The sequence below is a fragment of the Octodon degus genome, unplaced genomic scaffold (assembly GCF_000260255.1).
Source record: "Octodon degus isolate 3935 unplaced genomic scaffold, OctDeg1.0 scaffold00120, whole genome shotgun sequence".
Lineage (NCBI taxonomy): Eukaryota > Metazoa > Chordata > Mammalia > Rodentia > Octodontidae > Octodon > Octodon degus.
This window is the reverse complement of record NW_004524696.1, coordinates 8,830,526-8,852,222: the sequence shown is the minus strand read 5'-3', so window position 1 is coordinate 8,852,222 and position 21,697 is coordinate 8,830,526. Positions and strand designations below refer to the sequence as shown.

Genomic DNA, 21,697 nt, shown 5'->3' with positions numbered 1-21,697 from the left:
GGCTCCTCCCCGCTCTGCTTCCAGGCCGCCATGCACTGAGCAGCCTTCCTTCCCCTGCTGTTCTGCCTCTGAGCCCACCACAGAGTGAACGCAAGGCAGCTATGAGTCAAAACAAACCTCCCTTCCCTTAAATCGTGGCTGTCAGGGATTTTGTCCCAGTGGTAGGAAAGTGAGTGACACAGACCCCTTATTACAAGGTATTTCTGCTAATTAGCTTTGTGTTCTTAAGGAGGAAATGGAGTAAGAATGAAATCAAAGAAAATCAAAGAATTTCCCTTTGGATTTCTATGCTAATAAAGAACCTGGAAGGTGGAAAAAAAAAAAAAAAAAAAAAAGAGAGAGAGAGAGAAGATATTCCTTGTTCCTGATAGGAAAAACCAACATGGTGACACAGATTATGCAATCTCAATTAAAATACCATTAGTATACCTCGCAGATCTAGAGAAAACATTCCTAAAATTCATGTGGAAGCAGAATTAGCAAAAGCAATCTTGGATAACAAAGAAAGACAGGATGCATCACAATCCCTGACTTGAAATTACACTTCAAAGCTAGTATGATAAAATCAGCATGGTATCGGCATAAAAACATTCCTGAGGATCAATGGAACAGACTAGAAGATGCAGACACAACTACAAACACACTCAGCCACTTTATCTTTGATAAAGGGAACAAATATTCACTGAAAGAAAGATAGTCTCTTTTTTAATAAATGCTGCTGGAAATAACTGGCTTTCTACGGGCCAGACTACAATTAGACCCAAGTCTATCACCATGTACAAAACTACAGTCAAAATGGATCAAAAGTTTAAGTATTAAAACTGAAACACTAAGTATTCTGGAGAAGGAAGTAAGTAGAAATCATAAAAACACAGAGGCATGTAGAGAGTTCATGAACAAAAACCAAACTGCAAGGGAAATACTTTAAAGAAATACCAACAGGGGGACTCATCTTTTTGAAAAGTTTCTGCACATCAAAAGAAATCAACAGAGAAAAAAAAAAAAAAAAAAAAAAAAAACATAAATTGGGGGGAAAGTTATAGCCAACTGTCCCTCTAATAAAGCACTTTTATCTAGAACATATAATGAATTAAAAAAAAAAAATCGGCCCCAAAATTCAAAGACCCAATCCAAAAGTGGGCATCTGAAACGAATATACACTTCACAAATGAATAAATACAAATGGCAAATAAATATTTGAAAAAAAATATTTTAATGTCATTTGTCATTCAAGAGATGCTGAGATTAAAATTAAAAGTTAAAACAGTACTGAAGTTCTATCTTACCCCTGAAAGAATGGCTATCAACACGAAGTCAAACAACAACAAATGCTTCTCCACTGTAGGTGAGAGTGCACTGAAAGAGTAAAAAAAAAAATCTGAAAGGTACAATAGATAAAATAAAAGGGAAAGGATTTGTTCAAAGGAAAGGAAAGACTGGGATAAGGCAAAGGACAAAAGAAGGTAAAAGATATATTTATGTATATATACAGGAGAGCTTGGACAACTGTACTGCTGATTTCTGCTGGTCTACTGAAAGGAGTAATGCTTAATGTTTTTTCTCCTTTTTAATTTCTTATAGCTCTTTTTTAAACCTATTTTGCATGTGTATATCTGATAATCTAAAGAACTAATCTGAAGATAACATAATGCAATACAACCATTGTTGAATTTCTATTATTTTGTTTAGTGAAATTCTGTAAGTTCTAACTTTTTTTTACCATTTTACTTCAAAAATTTAAAAAGGTGAATTTTGTTACATAAATATTAGCAAAAAACTTTTGAATGCATGCACAAGGAATACACGTAATCTAGTGAAGAGGCAGTGGCTAATGGAGGCCTCCTGGGCAGCCTTGTGACATTCCCTGCCTCACAGGGATACTCTCTATCCCTGGAGATTTTCTTGCAGAGGCTAGACATAGTGGCCTCTCCAGAGATGAGTGTTCCAGGGGCCCCAGAGGAGCCTGAAAAGGAGGACATGCACAGGTGGCTTTTTGGAGTGATCCATTTGTTGGAAGACACACACCTGAATGCAACAGTCTAACCTAAGAGTGCCAAGTTAGCATTTGGGTTCCTCAATTATTACACATGCTTCTATTTTTCCTGAGAAATGCAGGTAACTTGAGTTGTTTTGTTTGTTTACTGAGCAAGTGCTCTACCTCTGAGCTGTGTCTTGTATAGGTCTAGGAGGAAAATAACAGCACCAGAGCCAGGGTTTACTGCTACAGAAGTTTGAATTTTGTCCTGCCCGTCTCTTCTCTACTTTTCTGCTGTGTTGGAGTCTGGATCTACCTCCCCTTCCCAGGAAAGTTACCAGTATAGCCAAGCAAGTGATGCATTGGACACCATGCCCAAAAATGGGACCCTAGTACAATGTAAGACCTGGACACTCCCAGGGCTACTCTTCCTGTATTAGTGGAAATGAAATATTGTTTGACAGTTATAGAAAACACTACTTAGGTAGAAATTAGTGCTTTATAGGCAACTATTTGTTTTATCAAAAGAAATCTTGTTACTTTCTTTTATCAAAAGAAATCAGCTTTCAGCCTCCTGAAATTCCATCTGACAATAGTTTATTTGAAAAATATGTGTGTTAAGGTTGGAGGAGGTGGATCCCAGTGATGCTGGTAAATGAGTCCTACTGCAACCACTTCTTCCCTTGTCCTGACCCTGAATGTTACCTCTCTTTTCTCTGACAGGTACATGCTCCTATTTAGGTATTTCCTAAAGTGATAGGTGTGCCTCAAAGCACTCAGGTTCCCTACTCACCTGCCTAATGCTCCAACTACATCATCTTGCCACCAGGGTAATGATTCAGTTTACAAAGAAAGGTAGGTCCAGGCATGCAATGATAATCATACCACAGCCACTCATCTCTCCGGTTCTGAGAAGGGCATGACCACCTAAAACTGCTAGTCCACTCACAGGTTGTGGCAGGTGACCCTGGGTGGACAGCAACACAGCCAGATGGTCAAAGGCTCCTCCTAAGCCCATAGCTCTATCCAAGGTTGTATCCTGCCAGAGGAGCCATAACCATGGTCAGAATTTCCTGGGAGAGTGCCCTGCTAAACATCATCACCTTCTCAACAACAGTCACATCTTAGAACAAGCATTTGGCAACATCAGTTCACAAACCACGCTACAGCTAGCAAACAGTCGGGTAGAGCTACTAGGTGATGCCGTGGCAGCCTGCAAAAGAGGGCAGAAAACATAAAGAGATACCTACAGATAGAAATGCCATGAGTTATTTGTGTGCTAAAAACTGATCTTGCCAACTGGGAAGCCAAAGGCCCCAGAAGCCGAGTCCAGTTCTGGGACACTTTAGGGAAATCCCCTTGCACCCTTGTGAGGAACCAGCTGTTGCCTAAGCTAGATGGCAGTTGGCTCAAGAATCACCACAGAGGTATCCTATACCACAAGGGTTAGGGGAACACTGAGTATGGTGGCCAGTCCCTGCAGGTGTACATTGCCTGACATCTGTTCTTGCTCATAGATCATCAGGCCAGGTAACTTCCTGCCGCCTTCATTGAACAACTCTATCTACCTAGGCATCCTTGGTGACAAAGAACTACATGTCCTGATCTTGGAGGGAGATGGGTTGCTCTAGTAGATGAATGGTGTGCAACTATTGCCTACTAAGGATAGCTACCAGGAGAGCCCTGAAAGCACATATTAATTCCCTACATGAAGCTGTCATCAATCACCATCTGAAGCATAGTCAGACCAGGCTTTCTCTGTCATACCTGTGTCCTGAGCACCTGTTATCATGCCCTAAGCAGTGTAAACCTCCCTGAAAGGAAAGGTTAGAGATCACAGTGTATGTGTCTCACTCATGACCTCTTATACCTGCTGGCCTATTGAAGAGGATAGTCCTGGGTGACAACTACCCACATGCCTGGAGATGCAGCAACTCCTGGAGATGAGATGAGATGAGATAAACTTGAGGCCAGGGTGCTGGGTCAATGGACACTTACTTGCTTTTGGAGCCACATGCTGCCAGAAGGCCCTCCCAGGCCCACCTCCCACACCATGCTCTGCACTGGCTTTCAATCATGTTTTTAAAATCTTATTAAACTTTTCTTCCTTTAAGTAAACCTTAAAAAACAATGACCTCATTAAGATAGGACACTCAGGACACATCTGGCTACTGTGTGGAAGCATGTGACCCTCCATGTCCCTCAATAAGCTGTTCCTCCCAGAAACCTCTGCTTCAATGCCACAGCTGTAGCTTCTCATCACTGTGTTAAAAGTAGTACATACCTAACCCAGAACCACTTCCACTCTAGGCAGGAGAGAACATCATGAAAATGGCTTCTTGCCCTCATGGACCATCTTTATCCCAAACTTCACAGATCTAAAGTGGAAGGGATAGCATGTATGGATGTTTGGCAGCTCCAATTAGTGGCTCTGTGCCATAGAAAAGTGTCTGTAACACTTGGAAGACTCACTGGGATGCTGTATGGGATGACTTTGTCATATTAGGGCACATGTATTTTTCAGCTTTTATGGCAGACTTTAAATATCCTGATGTTTCAAGCTGAGTATGGTGATGCATGCCTGTAATCTCAGCACTCAGAAGTAGAGACAGGAGGACCACCAAAAGAGTTCAAGTCCAGCCGAGGCTACAACAAAACAAAAAAAGTTGATGTTTCTTTTGCCTTTAGTAATGAAATTTTGCTCCTGCTTGTTTGCTAGGAGAATGGTATAGTCCTCTGGGATGCTACATATGCCTTCCTGGAGACAGGAGCTGAACGATCTGAGTGTTGAGGGCAGGTTAAGGCCCAGCAGTGCATGCACCAGCCTACCACTCACAGCACAAGTGTGGCAGTCACTTTGATATTCCTGACAATGAAAAGCATGTTCCCTTCCTCCTTGCTCTCCATATCCTTGCTTTATTCTTTTAAAATCCTGTTTCCATTTAAGCCAGTGAACTTTTGTTCATGCAAGGGAAGGCTGCTGCTTTTGCTGTGTTGGGGCCATAGAATGGAAGGTTTTATGGCTGGTGTTTTAACCTCACTTCTCCTCCTTGTGCTACTATAAAAGTAGAACCTGATCCTCAAAGAGATGGAGACTTTTCTCTCTTGCTGTAAGTAGAGAAAAACCACTTCATCTGCAGTAAAATAAGTTGTCTGAAAACAAGGAGCATATAAACTGAGAGAGTGCAAAAGATCAGGAATTCATGGGTGGGGTGTAAAGACAGCCAGTGGGAGAAGGGACATGAGACAGACCAACCTGATGCACCTGACTGTGGGGCAGAGGAAGGGCCCACACCACCATCAAGCACCTTAGTACAAGGGTTTCTGCCATTCTTAGCCCCTAGCTTCTTGCTACCAAGAACAAAGCAGCAGCACTGTGCCTCAGTTGATGCATCTGTCTGGCCTTTCCCTGTTAAGGTCATACAAGAATTAAATGGGATGTTGAGTGTAGGGTATGCTTCCCTCATGGCTGGTGGCTACCCCTGCAGTGAGGACAACCAGGCTTAGGAAGCATCCAACCAGGGTACAAAGGAGCCAACAGGGATGAAGCTTTGCTTCCCTCCTCTTCACAAAACCTGGCTCTGATTATTGTTTGCTATGAATAGTAGGCCCCTGAGCTGTGTGCCGTTGGTAATAATTGCTGTACACTACAAGCACATACAAAAGCATTATTAGACCTGCAAGTTAAAACTAACCATTAATGGAATTTTTCTAAATTCCTTTTTTATTTTGTAGTTGAACGAAGACAAACAGAACTACTTAGGGCAGCTAAAATGGATTACTTCATAATATACTCTGTAATATACTTTACAATATACTCTGCATAAAGGGCATCCCATCAGGCCTAGAAATTTGCTTTGACATAAATCAGAGCTGGACACAGCCCAAGGTTTCCACCTCATTATCATTTATAAGTTCAAACAGTGAAACCAAATTAAATTTCCAATGACAAAGTATTGAAATTGAGGGAAAATCCACACATTGGAATCTGGTATAGTTATTAAAAGTGTTTCAAAGTAGAATAAATTCCTAATCCATTACATTGATGAAAAAGGCATTGATCATGCTGTATGAATCATAGAAACACTGCCAGAGGTGACACCACTGTTGTCCCAAATTGTGGGGAATCATTTATGAATGAGACATTATATGTGTATAGGCCTGGAAAATACCACAGTGAGCATGTATTTGTCTCTATAGTCAGAAATTTTTGTTATTTCAAACAACTGCTAGGAAAAGCAATGGTGGCAAAGAGGTTCCCTCCAAGCAAGGGCTGCTCCAAATGCTGAAGTCATGGGCTGTGGTCAGGAGCATCAGGCAGAACAGACATGGATGCCATCTCCTGTCTTAGCCTTTTCCTTTGTTCTAGGATATTCTGCCCCTGCCCTTGGGTGCCACACAGGTTAAGTGATGGAGAGACACAGCCCCTGCACAGGACTGGGGATGTGGCAAGAGCTCCATCAAAGTTGGTGTAGAGAGGCTGAGGAGATAGCTCAGAAGTCTTAAGCGCCTGCCTGGCAAGTGCAAGGACCTGGGTTTGATCTGTAGTACCACATGCCATGCCAGCCGAGACCCTGAACCAAATAAATAAAAGATTAAAAAGAATTTTTTAAAAAGTTGGCATAAAACTAGGCATCAAGTTGCTGCTCATAGACTCACACCATGCTGAGGCTATGGCTCTTTGTCACCATGGCTCAAGCTGCCCTTGCCGTCTTTTATTTTTTAACCAGGTCCTGAACCCAGGACTTTGTGCTTGTCAGGCCAGTTGTATGCCATGTCATCTTGAGTCTCTGATCTCAGTTTGGATCTATGGACAGCACAATCCCTTCCTTGTTTTTTCTCTGACAGGGATTGTTGATAATCTGAGTTCGGGGACATGCAAGATGGCTGAGGCAGTGAGAGACACCTGGCAGATGTGCTATGTAGGATGCAGCTCTCAAGCCAGTCCTGATTTTGCACAATGAATAAATGGAACTGACTGTATTCACCAAGGGTAGGAAGACAGGATATACCTGTCCAGGCAGATTAGAGTGTGTTTTACTGGTGGGTGGGTATGCATATATTTTTCCTACAAGAGGGGACACCATGGATCCAAGACTCTGCGTCAGGGATGTACTGGAGAGCACCCTGAAGCACATTACCTTGTGACTGATGACCTCACCAGATGCTGGGAAGCAAAGGACTGTTCCTCCCTTGCCCACGGTCACTTAAAAGTGGTTGTCCAACCAGGCAGATGCTGCAGTAAACTCAGGACAGGGTGATCTGTAACTGTTCCAGGTGTTTCGCTGATATAGCTGAGGTGCCAGTACAGTAGAGGCCAAGGATGTGAATCAGCTCGCATGCCAAGAGGCAGGGTCCTGCATCTATGGGTAGAATGCTGACTATAGTCTTCATGAGCTGCCAAACCCTGGCTAGCTAGCATGGTGCTGGTCCTTACTTTGATTAGTCATCATGAATGGTACCAATGAGCAAACTGCTCTGAGTTTTCCATCTGTGGCCACCATATGTGGCTGTAGGTTTATATATACTCTGATCCTTAGCCAGAATAGCTGATAAGGGCCTTGAAAATAGAGCCTTCTTACCAAACACTGCCAGTCCCTAGCCTACACAGCACCCAGCTATAGTACCTTTGGTCTTTAAGCAAATCGGTGCATACAGGTGACACCTCTCTTTGCCAGAATAGACAAGTGCTGTTCAGAACGGCCTCAAAAACCTATGAAGGAAGCAAATTTTACCAGTTTCCCAACTCTTCCTTGGATGAAAAAGCCTAGCTCAAGGTCAGCATCAAATATATGATGATGTGAAAAATAACTTTGCACGAAAATAGTTCTTTAAAAATCTCTAGATCATTGGGGCATGGTGGCACACACCTGTGATCCCAGGTATTTAGAAAGCTAAAATAGGAAGATTGTAAGTCCAAAGCCAGCCTGGTTAGCCTAATAAGACCTGTCCCAAAACTAAATAAAAAGCTTCTACTTTGAAAACTTGTCACCATCTGAGCTTTGCAGGGCAAGAATTCTATTTATTTTGTTGAGTATATCATGAAACATAAGAAAACAGAATTTGAGGGGAAAAAAAAAGATATGGGGACAGATTCATCTAAAAAATCAAACATCCAAATTGTTTGCCTTGTAGACAATATAAATATTAACATATTGCTTTATAAGGAAGCTGTGAAAAAGTGTTTCAGAACAGTTGGAATTTTAGGAATGGGACATTCTTTAGGACCTACTTTTATTTTCTGGATAGTCTTGAAATTTTGACTAATAAAGTCCATGTGTGATATTCACATTTCTAAAGATAGAGTAATGGATTACTGTCTGAAACTGCACTCCAGTGCACTAGTCTGAAGGCCTTGGTGTAGGCATCACCATGCTGCCCTGCAGCAGGAAGCTGGGAGGAATCTGTGTTCCCTCATCTTTGCAGCAGCATACTGTAGGAAGGGCTGGATGGTTGAGGCTACACATTCTCAGTCTTGGATGTTGGAAAAGGGAGTCCGAGCAAAGCCTGTGGCCAGCCCCTGACTTCAAGAATTTGAAAAGAACCAGTCACATACTCCCTCCTCTTCCAGGAGCACCTGCGTATTTCCCTACTGAGCAGTCCACTCTTACCTTCTGTGCAGTTCATCCTTCCCTTACAGTCACTTGCTAGTAGTGGACACAGTCACTGGCTCTCTAACTAATCTCATCACTCAGTATAAGTCTGTGAGCAAACTGAAGCACAATCCCAGCTGAGAGTGCTGGTGTGCACCCCTGACTGGAACTCATAGCCTACCAGCAGACCCATGGGTCTGGTTCGTAAAAAGTGCTACCCTGGGAGAACACAAATCCTACTCACTGGAAATCCTCTGAACACACTCCTGAGTCCTCTCCTATGTCATTCAGCCTCCTGACTGCAGGTGCCTGAGAGGAACAGCATAGGTCAAGGCATTTAAGACAAAACACTGCCCCAGAATGCAACATCCCTGGATTAGGCTGGAGGAGGCAAACAGGGATAGGCCTAGAGAGTCTCAGTGGCACCTGCCTACCTTCCACAGATCCTCACCCAGGACTTCTAAGTATCTGGTAAGGAAGTAAAGGATCCTATACCCAGCCAAATTTGGACTCATCTTCTCCAGGCCATCTGGAGCCCCTGGATCCTCCACTCAGTGTGCACTGACAGGAGCCCCAGCTCCAATCTCACAGTCCAGAAGTCCTGAAGTATTACATCTGACAATATGACAACACACTTCTGAGAACTCACCACAGGACCACAATGGGGCATGGCCCCATATGTCTACACTTGTTCACATTCATTGTCTTGACTGACCAAGTATCGGATGCTGAAAAGTAAAAATTATCCCACAGATTGACAAGCTGAACCCTAGGGAGCATCTGGCCTTTCCACACCTTTAAATTTGCTAAAATTCCAGCTTCAAGAAACAGGGTCAAGACTAGAGGATTCAGCAGTTAGCTGAATCTAGCCACCACCATAAAGGTCAAAGGGATCCTGGCTTGCTGGGTCTTCATATATTTACAATTGCAAGGTCCCTAAATAAAGTGGTGGCTGTAGTAAAGAAAAAAGACCCCAAGTCCAACCCCTGCATCCAGCCTCACCCATTCCAAAGGAGACCTAGTGACAGCAGATCCCCACTGGGCAGTGGCAAAAGCTGAGGTTAGACAGATCTCTAGAAAGAAGCCTTACTGCCATGGGGCCAGGTTCCAACCCACCATTTTCCATGTATGGGACATATACCAAAATTAGATTAAAATGCATAAATCCTTTGAGCAAAAGATAATCAGAAAATTTCCCCTCCAAATACTTGCAGCTTTATACACATTCCAGGTTAGTTAAAAGTGTTTATGGTCACAAAGATAGAAACCCAGATATCCACAAAAGGGTACTTCATTACAAAGCAGTACAAATAGGTACATGTTTTGTCAGATAGTCAGAGTGCGTTCTATACTCAGGAATCCATCACTCCCAATTGCTGTTATGTTCAGAGACTCGGCTGCAGGCCTAACATCAGCAGTGACAGTGTAGTGTAAGAAATTGACGCTAATTGAATGAAAGAAAGTGGTGTGAGTTTTTTCTTCTCCGTATGCAGTTTAGCACCATCTTATTCAGAGAGGATGCAAAGATGCCAGTTTTATTCCAGATGAGAGCAGGTGGAGACACAAAAGGCAAGTATTAACACTGGATGTGGATTCAAACAGCTAGGAAGTAGCAGGCCCCTGTAGATACCACATAGTCCACTCCACTTCATAGAAGTTAAAAGCCCACCTCCAGGGAAGTAATAATTTCTTAAAAGATAAAGACTGTATCGTCATTTCTTGGTGAGAAACTTAGAACACCAATTTAGAAAAACGAATTCCTTTTGTTAAAGCAAAAAGCCATACTACTTATATTCCTGGAGCAGAGGCCCAGCTTTGACTTTGGGTAAATGTGCAAGTTTGCAGCCTTCTGTTCAACCCTACATGACTCTGTAAGCTTTCCTCTCTCTCTGCATTCACCATCCCACTCCCCTGGTGTCTGGGCTGCTGCTGCTCTCACCTCCGCTTAAAGTGGTATTAGTGCTTTGGAAACACTGGAAACTTGTACACTGCAGGTACCAGTTTCTGTCCAGATAAAGATGACACATTTTTGGTGTGCTGTGGGCCGAGGAACTTGCTTGACAGGTCCTGTTACAGTCAGCAAGACACAGCTCAGCTACTTCTGGTAACACTCTCTGGCCTTCGTGGCCCCAAGGCAAGCACAGAGTGTTGGTGGTAGGTTTGCTGTACTCCACAATTCTCCTGACATGTATACAGGGTAGTATCTATGCATTTCTTAAAGGTTAGCCACTCAGGACCTCCATTCTTGTCAACACTAACTGGTATTATGAAGCCTTCTCTTCTTTTCAGTCCTGAATCTAGCAGTCCAGTACTTCTGCATATATCTGGCCTTCTGGAATACCTGGCAGACAGAGCATGTCACCAACCCTTATGATGAAGACAGGCCTTGATGCAGGAGAACTTCAAGATCTTATGTTCTTCAGCCTTTAGGTTACTCTGCCACTACCATCAGCCTTGGCTTTGGGTTTCCTTTTAGTGTTTAGCTCTTTGCCTTTAATACCTGGCTTTCTGCAAGATTTAGATAAACTTTCCTGTTATTTTTAAGAGACTTCTTTTACCATTTCTCAAGACTGTTCCTGATTTGTTTTCCACTGTTCTTGCTTTTGTCTTACCAAATTTTTCCACCCATACTGCGTATGGTCTGGTGATTTTTTTTGTTTTGCTTTTATTCCATCAGGTTTCTATCTTTTTCAGTCATATATATAAGAAAAGGCCAAAATTACCATTCAGGCTGTGGATGTAGCCTATTTTTGGGGTGTCTATGAGCCAACCACCTCTTATTTCCATGTTAGGGGGCAGGAGTGCCAGTCTGATAGTTAGCTTTCAAAGGCAGGCACAGAAGAGTTTCCATAGGACCAGAATGCTGAAAAAACACAAGTCACACATGGGGGGAGAGGGGAGTGTTCAGAAGAGCTTTCTGTAAAGAGCCTTATACAAACCAGTCATGGTGGCATCTCCCTACAATCCCAGCACTCGGGAGTTTGAAGCAGAAGAATTATGACAAGTCCATGGCCAGCCTGGGCTACATACTGAGTCCAAGGCTAGCTTGGACTATATAGCAAGATCTGTCTCAAAAAAAAAAAAAAAAAGCCTCATGTGTCGATATTTTTCTGACATACATAAATGCTTTCTTCAGTTTACAAACATCACCTATATATTCCCTGGTCTTTCAGCTTTTAAAAACTTTTAGATTAAGCATCTTCCCAGCTGACAGTTAATGCATGTGTATGTTTAATATGTAGCCACAGCACCATTTCAGGGCAGGGCATAACACCTCTGGCAGTACCTGTGCCAGTTACTAACCAGAAGCAGACAGCAGTGACTCCCTGGGACACATCATCTAACTGGACTAGAGCTGACGGTTCTAACCAGGGTGCTCACACACAAGGAGAGAAGAACGCAGCAGTCTGTTCCTGGAAATTAACATGAAGTAGAGCAATTTCTGTCTTGCTGCTGAGAAATGGCAGACAAAAACCATTTGGGGGGACTTTTCTAGGCTTAACATGCTCTGTAATCTAGCTCCCCACCTGCATATGTGGTACCCTGCCAGGCATTTACACCCTCACCCCATCCTTAACTGTTATAGGCTCTGCCCTCTTCTACCACTTGAAGTCATTTTGCCTGTGGCCATTTGGAGAGCTCTGTGGTAGGTACTAGCCTGTGGCCTCACAGCTGCCTGAGACCAGCTCAGCCTGGCCAGCCCTGGACTCCATGAGGCTAGTGAGATAATCCAGTGTCTGTACACCACGGTCCTGTGGTTGGCTTTATAGGGCCCACCCAGCTCAGCAGCTCTGCCCAGGTGCAGAGACCTAGTGGGAGTTGGTGGGAAGGGAGCAAGCATGATAAGCTGGGGCTTTCAGAGCAGCAAACCGAGGCTTGTGGGAGTTATGCTACTTGATCTCACTTGTGTATGATGTATGCTTCTCACTATTCGGTCTCTGGACTCTTTCAGAAGAGGCAGACCACTACAGCTTTGGGGCAGGCACCCTGTCAAGGAAGAAGAAGGTGCTGGTGACGCTAAGGGATGAGGGTCTGCGTCGGCGCACCCACCTTGATATCAGCATGCCACATGACTTCCGCCCAGTATCCTCCATCATTGATGTGGACATCCTCCCCGAGACTCATCGCCGTGTGAGGCTTTACAGACATGGCTGCGAGAAGCCACTGGGCTTCTACATCCGTGACGGTACAAGTGTACGGGTGACACCGCATGGGCTAGAGAAGGTTCCAGGCATCTTTATTTCCCGCATGGTGCCTGGGGGCCTTGCAGAGAGTACTGGGCTGCTGGCTGTGAATGATGAAGTCCTGGAGGTGAATGGCATTGAGGTAGCTGGGAAGACACTCGATCAAGTCACAGACATGATGATCGCCAATAGCCACAACCTCATTGTCACTGTCAAGCCTGCCAACCAGAGAAATAATATTGTACGAAGCAGCCGCACTTCTGGCAGCTCTGGCCAGTCCACAGACAGCACTGCCAGCCACCACAGCTTGCCAGCTGCCCATGTCCTACAGAACTTCCATCCTGATGAGATGGAGAGTGACGAGGAAGCCGACATAGTCATTGAAGGGGCCTTGGAGCCTCAACACATACCCAAGACACAGAGTGTACCTCCTAGCAGCCTCTCTCGAGCCAATGGCATTAGCCTTGTGGACAGGCTACACCGGGACTTGGCCCTGCACAGCTCTGGGCGAGAAAGCAATGGCAGCATTCACAGACTTCTCAGCTCCCTGAAGTCTGACCCTCGCAATAGCCTAATCCTCCCACCAGGTGGGGTGGAGGAACATGGGCCAGCTATCACACTGTAGCACCCAGGGCATCAGAGGAGGCCACAGAGCCCAAGGCCCACACAGACATTTGGCCATGATGACAGGTGGCAGAGCATTGAGAGGAGCTAGTAATGCTATTAGTGATACCAAAAGAAAAATTTCCAAAGGGAGATAAATATTTTACATTTTTATATCAATTTTAAAATAAGAAAAATAACTGTATACTTCCTTTTTTAATCACTCTTATAACTGTATTCTTTAACTTCTGGACAGCAATTAAAAATACTGTCTATTTTTATAGGATTTCTACATAGAACTTATATACACATGCATACACTTTGGGCCAGACCTGAGTACAGGTCCCAGAAAGACTTCTGAGTAAATGCAAAACAAACTTTATTTTTAAATTATGAAAATACTTCATTTTCTAAAGTGAAGCTTTAAAATAACCTTTAAGATAGTAAAGTTGGTATTTTTACCTTAACTGGTGCAAAAACACTCTCTGATGCCCATGCTTTTTGCTGACCTGCTGGCAAGGCTGCAACAAGAAGCTAGAGACTATTCATAAGGACAGTGGCACCCAAACCTGTGACATAACCACAGGAAAAGAATTTCAGTTTTCAGTGTTTCACAGCCAGTTCAGAAAAACTAGTGAGGGAAATGTCACACAAGAACACATAGCTGTGGGCTTGGCTGTGGATCTGTGACATCATCAAAGTTGCCAGCCTTTCCAGAACCAGGAAAAAGGCTGGTTGGAAGGTAAAGCTTGGCAATACCTCAGCAATGTGTGCTTCACAGCCAGTATTTTATTCTGAGATGTGTCAGGTCTTTTTCTGGGTCATTTGGCTCTAGAGAAGTTTTAGATATAAGGGCTGTGAATCACAGACTCTGAAGTCTTCAGAACAGGCATTTGGGTATATGCAGTTATATCTTCACTGTTAAAAACAGCCAGTTCTAAGTCACAGTTAATACACACTAATTTCCATTCCTAGTGTAGTGCTCAGTGGCAAGAATATACCTTGTCACTTTTAACTTCTTAGGGATTTATGTTTGACCCAATTAATTTTATATGAAATATGTGTTTTGTTTTGAATGTCATGTGAAAAATGTTACATTTATACTTTAAGAACAAACTCTGACCAAATAAATCTTTCATGTAAATGCAGGTAAAAATATCCCTGGGTTTACTCCACATGTTGCTCCCCTTGTCGTGTTGCACCACCTGCTGGTCAGTGGCAGAACTGACTGATTTCATGACTGTCAAGATGGAAACTGCAGCTCAGCATTTTCATTTGTCTTCAGTTCATTTGAGAAAATTCTTTTCCTTTCGGAAACTATTTACTGGGCAGAAGTAGCTTTCACTAAGATACCTCCCCACCAGATCTGCTCTCCTCCCAGATTCATGGGCGCTGAGGAAATGCAAGCGCACTGCCTTCGCTACCACAAAGGCTGAAACAGAGTTTTTTTACTGAGTACTATAGAAACAAAATTCTAATGCTTGATTACTATCTGGAATAACAGTCTGTTACCAAGTAGGAAAAATGTATTTCTGCCCATTTTTAATTGTTAGGGCAAGTATGAATCAGTATTTTTTAAAAAAAAGCTTACTCTGAACTTATGCCTATTGTTTGTAATTGTAAAAATTACAAACTGCTAGAACTTTTCTACCGAGGTCTGTAGTTCTGCCATTTTCTGGTTTTTTTAAAGTCATATATTAAAAGGTTTGTTTTGTTTTATATAACAAGAATAAAATTTTGCTTCTGAGTTAATAAAATGCATTACTGATATATTCCACTTGTGTTCTAAACAAAGGTAGAGTATCCATGCCAATGACCAACCTTGACCACTCCCAAGGGACCAGTCTTTACCAGGTACCTATCACAAGCCACAATTCTTCACTTAATCCTCCTCATTATTCTCATTTTACAGATGAGAAATCCTTTCTACAAATAAGCCTTCAAGTCCTTTGGGAAAAGCTTTTCTGAACATTTACACAGCCTTCCTGAAATTACCATGGTTTGCAGTGTTCACTGTCATTCTGACATTACTAAATGTATATTGCAGCCCATCAAAGGTTACTGAAATCACATATACAGTGGTGGCAGTAAGCACAACCAATTCCTGGAGAAGCCCATGCAGCCTTACACGAGCTTCACAAGTGTCTTCGGGAATATGCAAGTAACTGGAAATCCGATGAGTTCGAGCTGCCAGTTCAGCACTAGGGCTGGATACACTCTATTAAAAAAAAAAACACAGTACAGTAAGAGATACAGATGCTTGAGTGTGAGCACAGGCCACACATGCCTGATGGTCTACATCACAAACCAAAAGCATCTGTGCTGCATGAAAGAACCATCCTACCAGTGGATGATGGGATTTTTTTTTTTTTAATCACAAATCAGGGATCATCTGGTGTCTTACAGTTTTGCATGAAATAATCAGACCATGAGTAACACTGTATAACCAACCTTTCTCTATCGCAGGCCCCCTTTGAACCTTTGTGTGAGAAAACAGGCACTAGCCTGGATGGCAGGTTTTTCTACTGGAGGAAAAACATTAAATGCAGTAGTGAAGTTTCTTGAAATGGCTTTAAAAAGAAAGCAGTCTCAGCAGCCAACTTAGAGGAACATGAGCCTGAAGCATCCCATGACCATGTGGAATACACCATTTCCTAAGAATTTAAGCCTGCTGAGCTGAGGCCTAGCCTTACTTCTTTGGGAAGGCTAGCAGCTCAGCAGAAGCACAAGGCCTTGCCACTGCAGACAGACTGGGGTTTGTTCAGGGAACATGCCAGCCCACCCCAAGACTCTGACTCAGATCTAGATGGGGTCTGAGAATCTTCAGTCCCAACAAGTTGACAAGTAATGTCGATTCTGCCACCCAGGAAGGACAGAACCACTGGCCAAGACCCTCCTGAAATTACCAGGAAAGTAGTTTGCTCTCATGACTGAGGGCTCTTTCAAAGTATACAAGGTCTTTGTCATTAGGCGCTGTTGCAGATTCTGTAATTTATACAAGCTGCTGTCCAATATTTCATCACCATGCTGTAATGCCATGCCACCACCTGATCTGCCTTTCTCCTTCCTCCTCCACATTTACCTCCCAGAACACTTAGCCCATATACTTTCCAAATCCATGCACAGATGCATTCCAGTCCCTGGACCTAGAATCACTTTTCTGGTGTTGGGAGGCTTTGCCACAGACAGGACTCAAGTGTACCTGTCACACAGTTACAAATACTCCCATTAAAGACATAGTAAATGGAGTTAGGCAGAGATAAATCCTTGAACTTTGATGCAATTATAAAATCAAGCAATTTGTATTTGCCTATTTTCTGTTACTAAGAATAAACACTTGTACCTGAGTCACTTCAAAGGTAAAGGCTTACTCAAATCATGTTTCTGTGGCCAGCACCACGGTTGAAGTGCATATGGGGTGCAGGGACCACTAAAAGTATCACATCACTGGCAGGAAGCCAAAGAGCAACTCAGGGACCAGGTTCAGGGGAAACCTGTTAAGGGTCCTTGACAAATAATCGATCCCAGAGAGGCAAAGCCAGTCACCTAAGGACCTCCCATTAGGCTCTGACTCCTCCAAGTCTTAAGTCTTCTCTTGGCATTGCAGCATTGAGATCAGGTGGTCAGCTGTCTCTTGGGAGTAACCTCTGGGAATGTGTTCATCAACAAGTATATTGTATACAATCTGTACAAGACTAACAGTGAACCCACTTTCCTTCTAAGCCTTCTGTGCACTTGAGACTTAATACCCCAATAACCATGCAGTTCTCAAGACTCCACGAAGATCCCCTGTGATAGCCCCTTGTGAGGGCACTTAACTCGTCACAGCCTACTGGCTGGATGTTAAGAACATCCGCATCTGTGTGACTTCTCAGGAAAAGGCCACTTTGATTCTCAGACCCAGCTTCCTTTAGACCTCACCTCAAGAGGTGCTGGCCTGAAGCCTTTGAGAAATTGCAGCACAAGTAAAACAACATCAGAGTCCTGTGGGTCCTTTTAGGATTGTGTCAAATCTGGCAGCGCTCCTGAAAAAAAAGTCTTATATATATGTGCACACACATGCATGTGCACATTTTTATCTCCACTAATTTCTAACTGTAGATACTGATACTACTGCCTTCCATTTCAACCCAATTCTAAAGGTTTAACCTATCACTTTTCTCTTTGCTTATTTGCAAGAAACCTGTTTCAATTATCTAAAGTATATGCTGATCAGTCTCCCTGCCCTCAGTACCTCTCTCCCCTCAGCATGGTGAAACTCTTCCTTCATCTCCAAGCCCTACACGCCCACAAGCCTCTTTCCACAACTGGACCTCACAGCCCTACATACTTCTCAGCCACTCAGCCCCTCAGCCCTTCCTACTGGATACCCTGAGTCATGTATAACAGTGTCCATTCTTTCCCTACTCTGACCTTTCTCATCTTCCTGAACTCCACAGCCAGCTCTAGGCACTGCAACTCCCTTCCATTGCCCACCAAGTCCCAGCTCTGCCTCAGGGCAGGAGAAAGAGAAAGTAAGGGAGAAGAATAAAAGGGTATTGAAGCTCTGGATGTTTAACTGTCATGTTGGTTTTATCAACTTCATTTATCTAGCAAAATTATTCAAGAACCTCTCAGCTTATCGAACTTGAATTTAAAATCTGTTAAGTCCAATTTTTTTGACACTCTTTCTAGAGTTCCTCAAATGGGTGGTGCGCCTCAGGAATGGCTTCCTTAGTCACCTCATATTGCTGCTGTCCTGAAGAGGCACCACTCTGCCTGCAGTCCCTCCACTCTGAAAATGCAGCTTTCATGCCACCTGCTTCCACAAACCCTAAGCTCCTCAGTCCCACTCACAGTGCACCCAGGGCACAGGAGTACAGATCCAGGGCTGGGAGCTCTCAGAGGACAAGAGGACAAGACCATGCTGCTCATGTTCCCTCTACCATAGACAAGATCCAACAGGGATGTGGAATATCAATCAGAAATGGAGACAAAACTGGCTTCAAGAAAGTGGCAAGTATACCCTTCTGGTTGTAACACTCAAGATTTGCCCTGGCCCCAGCTGGCCTGTCGGTGAAACTTCCCTCTCCCTTTGCACACTCTTGCAATCATCACTTTTCACATGCTATCTTGCTTACCTATGGCTTGAGAACAGCTTATGGTAAGAGCACAGGAAGCAACAAATCATATTTGAAGGACTCCCTGAAGGCCACATAACAAAGTCAGCTAACCACATCTGAGCACATTTTTTCCTGAGTGCATCATGATATTAATGGAAGCAAAGAATAAAAGCCCCAAGTTTACCAAGTGTAATGGCTACCTTTACTTAGCAATCTGTTCCAGCTTTAAAAAAATCTGAGGTGAAAATAATTATGCTTCTCAAATTATCAAGCTAGTAATCAATGAATACTGCTCATAAAGAATTAAAAACTATGGACCAGAGAGATAGAAAACTAGAGATTCCATTCATAAATGAAAAATAAGAATTTATTTCATCTTAAAATAGTGTTTGTTTCTTATAGAACAAAGCTAGAGGCAGGGCTTTTAAGGACCTAACTAGAGTCAGTAAGTTTTATGGTTATGAGGGGTCAGGGAGATAGCTCAGTTGAATAAACACTTGCCTGGCAAGCATAGGGTCCTGAGTTCAATACCTGGTTCCACCAAAAAAAAAAAAAAAAGGTTTTATGGTTATGAGATGTGGTGTATTTGGTTTGTATTTCAAACACTGTTAAAATTTAAACACTAAGATATAGCCTCATATTTAAATTATTAAGATATTTGGATTTTAAATTAGACTATTCAATAGCCAGATGTCAATTAAATTTGCATCAGATAAAAAAAAGAAAAACCTATTTGACCTAGTTACTATCTTTTTCATTCATGTTGACTCTATATCAGCATCTGCCAAGGAATCAAACATTAGTGTTTTAATCTTTAGGGAAGTTTTTGCATTCAGCAGATTGGAAGAGGGTGAAGATGGACTGAAAATAAATATTATACTCCCAACAGCCTACAGTGTAAGAGACATATTTAAATGCTTGCTACATCACTAATTTTGACAAATTCTAGAAACCTATATGTGAAGGTTAAACTCATCTCTGTCACCTTCATTGGTTTGGGCACCACCCAAGGGATTAGTAAAACACTTCTGGCTATGTCTGCATGAGGATATGTCCTTCAGCACTATATACAATTCCTGACCCCTTTGTCCCTGGTACTGCTCCCCCTGCTTTGATTCCCAGAAGCCATAACATATACAGTTTTTCTCTGCCACACACTTCCTCCATGATGAAGCTAGCTGACCACAGACTCTCTGTAAATACGTACCAAAATAAACCACTCTTCTTAAGTTATGGGGGTCAGACACTGTGTCCCAGGAACTGGGAAGCTGTACTACACTACACCTGAAAAGTACACTACACAGTTTACAGCTGTAAAGATACACTGAAAGGTTTTCCAAGTATGACTTAAATAAGTAAAAGTTTATAGACACAATGTCCCTAATCTTTTTTTATTAACTTTATTATTAGTCAGGTCTCTAATAGAATTTTACCATTTTTCATGCTGAATAATGAACTGCATCCATATTTAACATCTCAGAAAGTACACCTTATACTAACATTACTGAGGCAGATATATTGAAAGGTTAGGAGACTTAAAGTATTTTAAAAGAACCAACTTAATGAACTCACAAGGATGTTATCAAGCATTAGAACAACTCTGAATCTGGATTTAGTACTTATATAACAGAAACCTGAACTGCAGAGGCCAAAGTTAGTAGATAAGCCACCAAGTAACCGTGGAATTAGGAGTACCAAGATTGATACTGAAAGGGCTACTCAGGGAAAAGCCCACTTTGAGAAAATCAGGACTATGAGGACCAACAGGATAATAAAGTTCAGCAAGCTATAAACATTTCTAGCAGTATTTCACAGATGGAAATGACTCCATAGATAATAAAGATTTAGCAGGGACTGAGTCATAAAGGGAAAGTTACTACACATCCAAATAGCAAAGCTATGTACATCTTTAATTCTACCAGGACCTTCCCTCCTTTCATTCTTCATTAACCAATTATGTCAACACAAAGTTTATTACCCAGTCTTTCAAATGGTACCTGTAAATACTCTAGCGATCATCTTATATTACTGTTGATGTTACCAGAAAGATGGTTATCATCATCTAGAACTCTGGCCAGCATGCCCTGCGCTTTTTTTTTTTTTTTTTTTTTTTTTTTTTTTTTTTCCCAGTACAAGGGATTGAACTCAGGACCCTGCACTTCCCAGGCAGGCTTTTATTCTACTGAGCTATCTTCCCAGCCCCTGCCCTATGCATCCTGATACACAAAGTAAAGATTTGAAGATGCTATAGTGTTGTATCATTGTTTAGTGACTTGTCATCCTGGGCAAGTAAAATGAAACTTGAATGCCTGCCTGGTATGGTCCAGTTTTAGTACTGTAAGTCTAAAAACTCCCTCTAATCCTAAACAAACTAGAACAGCTAGCCACTGTACCTGAGCCTAAAGTACTCACATAGTAATGCCTACATAGAATTACAGTGAAATTTAAATACAGGTATAGTATTAACACATATCCATTAGATAGATAGAGCCCACACTTGCCCACTTCATGAGTTCTCTCTCATAGGCAAGTTACCTAACAGCACATCACTATTTCCTGATGTGTAAAATGGGAGGCCTTCATTTTGTAAGACTGGCTGTTAAAGGGTAGACACATACTGAAACAGTCCAGAACACAGAGAAAAAACCAAAGATGGAAACCATTAGTCAGCCCACTTCCTAGCAAATATTAAGTGGTTAGTGTTTATTTACCAATAGGGCTTATTAATCTGAGCTTGTTTCTCTATTTTCAGCAATAAATCCATGTATTTGCACTGACAAAAACACCCACATATTCTTTCTTAAGCTCAGCTTTTACCAAATTTTGATCTATGTCACTAAAAAATTCTTTAGTAACCAGTAACTACCGTAACACTAAAACCTTTGGCATCAAGGCGTGCAATAAAAAATACAATCAAAAACCATATTACCTTTGTAGCAACGGTTCATCTCAGGGCTTTCTTCCTAACTAGGTTATCACTTTAAAGTGGTATTTTTAGTGATGATTCTGTGAGTGGACAATGTGCTACTAATTTTTGTCAGGTGAAAGGCAAGAATACAGTGGGTAGGACAGTCACCATAAAGAACTATCTGGCCCACAACCTCAGTAGTGTGCAGCTGAGAAAGCCTAACATACATGACAAAGGGCAGGCAAAGATTAAACCTCAATGGGCAGTAGACTGCGCACTGCAAGTACCTGCAGACTTGGTCTCCTCCACACTGGCACTGAGCATAGTCATAG

At 42.4% G+C, this 21,697-nt stretch overlaps 1 protein-coding gene across 1 annotated transcript in view; it reads left to right on the top strand.

Moving 5' to 3' along the window:
* Positions 1 to 15,039, top strand: part of Pard6g (par-6 family cell polarity regulator gamma) — a 120,429-nt gene extending 105,390 nt beyond the window's left edge. The window contains exon 3 of the mRNA XM_004640209.2: positions 12,521 to 15,039. Within this exon, the coding sequence (XP_004640266.1) occupies positions 12,521 to 13,377 (857 nt within the window). The 3' untranslated portion in view covers positions 13,378 to 15,039. The remainder of the gene's footprint in view (positions 1 to 12,520) is intronic.
* The last annotated feature ends 6,658 nt before the right edge of the window (positions 15,040 to 21,697 follow it).